The sequence below is a fragment of the Sinocyclocheilus rhinocerous genome, unplaced genomic scaffold, assembly GCF_001515625.1.
Source record: "Sinocyclocheilus rhinocerous isolate Xijiao unplaced genomic scaffold, SAMN03320098_v1.1 scaffold1625, whole genome shotgun sequence".
In the NCBI taxonomy this organism is placed as follows: domain Eukaryota; kingdom Metazoa; phylum Chordata; class Actinopteri; order Cypriniformes; family Cyprinidae; genus Sinocyclocheilus; species Sinocyclocheilus rhinocerous.
The window spans coordinates 313153-318664 of NW_015655987.1; the positions used below are offsets into that span (position 1 = coordinate 313153).

At 40.4% G+C, this 5512-nt stretch overlaps 1 protein-coding gene across 1 annotated transcript; it reads right to left on the reverse strand.

Moving 5' to 3' along the window:
• Positions 1–340: 340 nt before the first annotated feature.
• On the reverse strand, positions 341–4797 carry LOC107718941 (transmembrane protein 100-like). The gene is made up of 2 exons (XM_016526189.1): positions 4648–4797; positions 341–1812 (listed from the first exon to the last, which is right to left on the reverse strand). Exon 2 carries the CDS (start codon positions 1757–1759, stop codon positions 1307–1309), a length of 453 nt encoding a protein of 150 aa, XP_016381675.1. The 5' UTR covers positions 1760–1812; positions 4648–4797; the 3' UTR covers positions 341–1306.
• Between the last annotated feature and the right edge of the window lie 715 nt (positions 4798–5512).

The window sequence follows — 5512 nt, forward strand, 5'->3', positions numbered from 1 at the left end:
ACGGAAAAAAAATGTAACATGCTAGTCTTTCTGTCGTGATGTCGTGAAGCATCGCAGACGCGGAATCGGTTGTAAGAGCTTCTGTGCTGCTATTGGTCAACGTCACCAACTCGTCGTGGACGATGGAAAAAAAAATGTAACATGCTAGTCTTTCTGTCGTGATGTCGTGAAGCATTGCAGACGCGGAATCGGTTGTCGTCCACTATGACACAGTACACGAGCTGAAACGATGGAATCTTGCGTCCCGACGCACATTGTCGTTTACGAATCCCCACGACACCCTACTTGACGTGCTTGACGCAAATCGTGGCAAAATCGGGCTAAAATCATGTAGTCTGAACCGGGCATAAGTGCATTCTGGGTGGTTGCCATGACACTGCTTTGTTCTGTTTTGAGTGTTTTTCTGTGTTGCCAGGTTGGTTGCATGACGCGTTACACACTGTAGTGTAAGCGATCTAAACAAACCTCTAACCCCATGTTTGAGAAGTAGCAACAGTGATGCTTGAGCAAGTAAACACTAGGACATGAGAGCTGTTTTAAGCAGATGATTTTGTTGCAGTGCAGCTGTATCTGAACATCTGGACGCATGCAGCTGCGAGTCTGTCTCGGTTAACTGTCCCGAACGCTCATTCCCAGAGCTGTTCGTGGAAGACTTGAGCTCCAAATGACGTCATCGGCGCAAGATGACAGCGGGACATTTTGGCTTCACTTTTCTACAGTGGAAGGAAGCGGAGACGCGTCGTCCATCTTTTTTACAGTCTACGGTCTGAACTGATGCAAAACATCTGGACGTCGTCCCAAATGTGATGCTTTGACTTGTTCATCATGAAGGTTTCTGAGTTCGTGCTTATCGAATCAAGCAAAGATGCTTCTCTGATGGGCCATCAGTGCCGTCTGACTCTCTCGTCCTCTCTCTTTGTTTCTCGATCGTCCCCTGGTGGCAGTATAGGTCATAAACCACGCCCTCTCCATGTAAACCAATGGGTTGTGGGGAAAAAAACCTAATTACACTTCTAAAAAATTTTTCCCAAAGACAGTTCCCATCTTTTTAGGTAGTTCTTATCACTCTGATGTATGTTCAAGTGTTCATTTTTCTAAAAAGTTTATTTTGGTTAGTTATTTGATGCTATACAAATAGGGTGTGGCGGTGCAAGATGACAGCGGGAACATTTTGGCTTCAGTTGAAAGGAAGCAGAGATGAGTCGTCCATCTTTTTTTTTTTACAATCTATAGCAAAACATCTGGGCGTCGTCCCAAACGTGATGCATTGACTTGTTCATCGTGAAGATTTGGTGCTTGTGTCGAATCAGGCGAAGATGCTCCTCTGATGGGCCATCAGTGCTGTCTGACTCTCTCGTCTCCTCTCTTTCTTTCTCTCCATCCGCACCTTCCAGCAAACAGCGCTCAGCACAAGCAGCACCAGCCCGGCCGAGAGCAGCACCAGTCCGAAGTATGATATGGTGGAGCCATGCGAGTTGAAGCTGTACGCGACGGCCGTCACTACGATCCCCGCGATCAGGACCACCACGCCGAACGGCACGGTGCAGCGGTAGCAGGACAGCTCAGCTCCGCCGGTGGCCGCCGTCAGCTGCTCCTCGTTGACCAGGGGAATGGTGACGGCCAGCAGCTGCGGTTGTGGAGGCTCGTTGTTGTTGGTTTTCTCTTGCAGGATTCGCTCGGGAGCTCCGGGGATCGTCATGGTGTCTTTCACCAGCTCGGTGGGCATCGCAGGGTCGAGGGTCAGTGTGTTTCGAGGCATCAGCCGCAGTCTCTACTGTGCTGGTTCACTGTGTTTCCTCACCGTTTCCACACCTAGAGGAAAAACACATAGGCATGATAAAGGGGGGTTGGGGGGGACAATAATAAAACACTGCTTTTTAGTTTTTCAAAACCATTTAAAGTTCACCCCAAAATGAAAATTCTGTCATAATTTTTCACCCTCAAGGTGTTCCAAACCTGTTTGAGTTTCTTTCTTCTGTTTTTTTTTTTTTAAGAAACCCACCAAAATTTGGTTGCTAAGGAGTTGCTTTGCGGTTGCTAGGGTGTTCTGGTGCATTGTTGTTGTTAACTAAAAATAAGTCTATTAAAATCAGTATTAAGAAGTTACTTATCCTACTTACTAAGAACTAAACATAAAAGAAACTTGAAAAATTAGAAAGTCTGCCTTAGAAATGTCTAATTCTACTTGCTTTAATAGAAAAACTAAAATGACTAAATCTAAAACACAAATAAACTTTAATTAAAGTTATATATAGAAATATTCTTTAAAAACAATAAAAATAATAAAGCCAAAACCACATAACAAAATTACCAAAATATGTAAATAAAAAATCAAAAAAAAATCAAGGCTAATTCAAAATATAAATAAATACTATAACAACATAAATAATACTAAAATAACACTGCCTGGGTGGTTGCCAGGGTGCTGCATTCCTGTTGCTATGGCTCTTACCCAAAGAGCCATAGCAACCGGAATGCAGCGCCCTGGCAACCACCCAGGCAGTTGCTAGGGAGTTGCTAAGGTCTATGGTTGCTAGAGTGTTCTGGGTAAGTGCCATAGCAACCGGAATTTAGCGCCCTGGCAACCACCCAGGCAGTTGCTAGGGAGTTGCTAAGGTCTATGGTTGCTAGAGTGTTCTGGGTAAGTGCCATAGCAACCGGAATTTAGCGCCCTGGCAACCACCCAGGCAGTTGCTAGGGAGTTGCTAAGGTCTATGGTTGCTAGAGTGTTCTGGGTAAGTGCCATAGCAACCGGAATGCAGCGCCCTGGCAACCACCCAGGCAGTTGCTAAGGAGTTGTTTAGGTCTATGGTTGCTAGAGTGTTCTGGGTGTTTGTGTGTGTGTGTTGCTAGGCTGGTTGCTGAGGTGTACCAGGTGTTTGTTTGTTTATGAGATGTATGATGAGTCACACACTGAAGTTTAATACTAAGTGTAAGTGCTAGCGATCTAAACAAACCTCTAACCCGATGTCTGAGAAGTAGTAATAGTGATGCGTGAGCGAGTAAATGCTAGGATGTTTAGAGTTGTTTTGGTTTTCAGACAGGAAGAGCCCCACGGATCTGCTTTCTGAGTGCAGACGCAGGCTGAGCGAAGTCTGAATGACGCAGAGAGAGCTGCCACATTCCCTGGAGAGCTCGCCGTATGGCATTACAGACTGGCCCGTGAAACACGAGCGCCGTATAAATGAACAGCCATTTCTCAAGGGGCTTTTTCTTAAGAGGGTCAGCAGATCTGCCAAACGCCCGCGACTCTCTTCGCTCTGACCGATACACATTACAACTACAACGTTTGGCCTGGATTTCAACCCTCATGTGCTGTTTAGATTCACTTCAATACTTTTCCATTTAGATCTTCTTCAGTGACCCAATACACTGTAAACACGATATGATAAAGAAGCCATGGTAACATGTTTTTGCATTACTTTGACTCATCAAATCAATTTACCAATTCTAACTTAATTTTTTAAGTTATACAAGATTCAATAAAGCCAGCTTAATATAATTGAAGTTAAAATGACTTGTATAGTAAATTAAATTGTTTAAAAAAGAAACTGATGGATATCATTGCATATTAGTTTTTAGCCTATACTGAACATGCAATTTTCAGAAAAGTGCTATCCAGAGTAGAAATGTTGCTTTATAGCAAAAACACAATACAATAATACAATAAAAATATAATAAAAATTTTTTTTTTGTATTTGAAATCTTGCTTATCATGAGTTCTCATAAAAGTAGAACAAGTCATAAAATATCAGTCTTCTAGTTTAATGTTGCGGTACGTTTTTGAGTTTATAATTTTTTGTCTGTTTATAATGCTATAGAAATGATTTTGTATGTTAAAACATCTGTTTTGGTCACTTAAAATACAGTTTTTATAATTGTTTTCATTGCATCTACATTTAAAACTGATTTTGTTCTCTTTTTGAAAGTGGTCAATAGTAGTTTAAATGCATTTGTGCAGGATTTTATATGTATTTAAAATATTATATATATATATCAAAAAAAATAAAAAAATAAATAATATATATATATAAAAAACTATATATAATAAAATATCACAGGCTGATTGATTGAAATATGAAAATATATTGAAACATCTCAAAATCTGAATTTTTTTTTGTCTCTCTCTCTTTTTGACATACATAGTTTATATATAGCTTTGTTTTTTAATGCAATAGAAGTGACTTTATATGTTATATTTTGGTCACTTAAAATACAGTTTTTATCATTATATATTCATTGCATTTACATTAAAACGGTTTTCGTTGCCTTTGAGACAGGTCACTCGTTCACCAATTGTACAATGAAAAAAAAAATGGTTTGCATACAATTTTCAATCGAATTGCATTTCACAAATAATTATAAAGATACGTTAAATGACACTGAATTAAGCATGCAATTTTTAACTAGAAAGACTGAAATAGTATTTTCTTGTAAAACACTCCAATAATCTTTGCTTTATTTACAACGTTTGTATGGTGCATGTCAGAAAATGCATGCAAGGCTGCAGAAACATAAGCAGCACATTTACAGACATAATAATTCATTGTTACTCATTTAAATCCTAAATGTGAGTGTGAATTAATGATGCATGGTGAGTTTGCTGCATGCATGAAGGTAATCGGAGAGCGGGGTCAAGTCATTCACCTCACACGTGTTTTCCATCCTGCCCTCCAAAGATCCTGTTCAGCAAACTGAAGTGAAAGTCCCGTTCTACTCCAAACACAGTCCGCTGGTGAAGCTCTCCTGTGAGAGGCTGGCTGTGTGTGTGTGTGTGTGTGTGTGTGTGGGGCACTCATTCACTAGATGTGCGTCTGTGTTTCTCCTCCTCCATGTGAACTAACACTGCTTCAGTCTGAACTCAGGGGAGGAGCATAAGCGGTAGGTTTGACCATCTCATGGAGTCTTTTGCAAACCATATAATCTGCCTTTATGATATATTCTGATGGCTGGTCACAAAATAAAGTTTATTGAGAGCCACTAAAACTATATCACTCTGGTTGAGTGTATTGGTAGAATTAATTTTGGTTAAAGGAATAGTTCACTCAAAACTTTAAATATGCTGACAATTTACTCACCCTCACTTGAGTTTGTTTCTTCATCAGAACAGATTTGTAGAACTGTATCATTACATCACTTGCTCAGCGATGGGTGCTCTGCAGTGAATGGGTGCCGTCAGAATGAGAGTCCAAACAGCTGATAAAAACATCACAATAATCCACAAGTAATCCACACCACTCCAGTCCATTAGTTAACGTCTTGTGAAGTGAAAAGCTGCGTGTTTGTAAGAAACAAATCCATCATTAAGACGTGTTTTAACATCAAACTGTTGCTTCCGGCTTAAATGCGAGTCCATAATCCATAATAACGCTTCCTCCAGTGAAAAAGTGCATCTCCTGTTGTCTCTCACATCAAAATCCAGCCACATATTTGTTTAGAGCTCTTTTTTTTTCTTGTTAACAGTGCTTCATCCGTGCAGATTTCTCTCCTGATTCAGACAGAATGTCTTTAT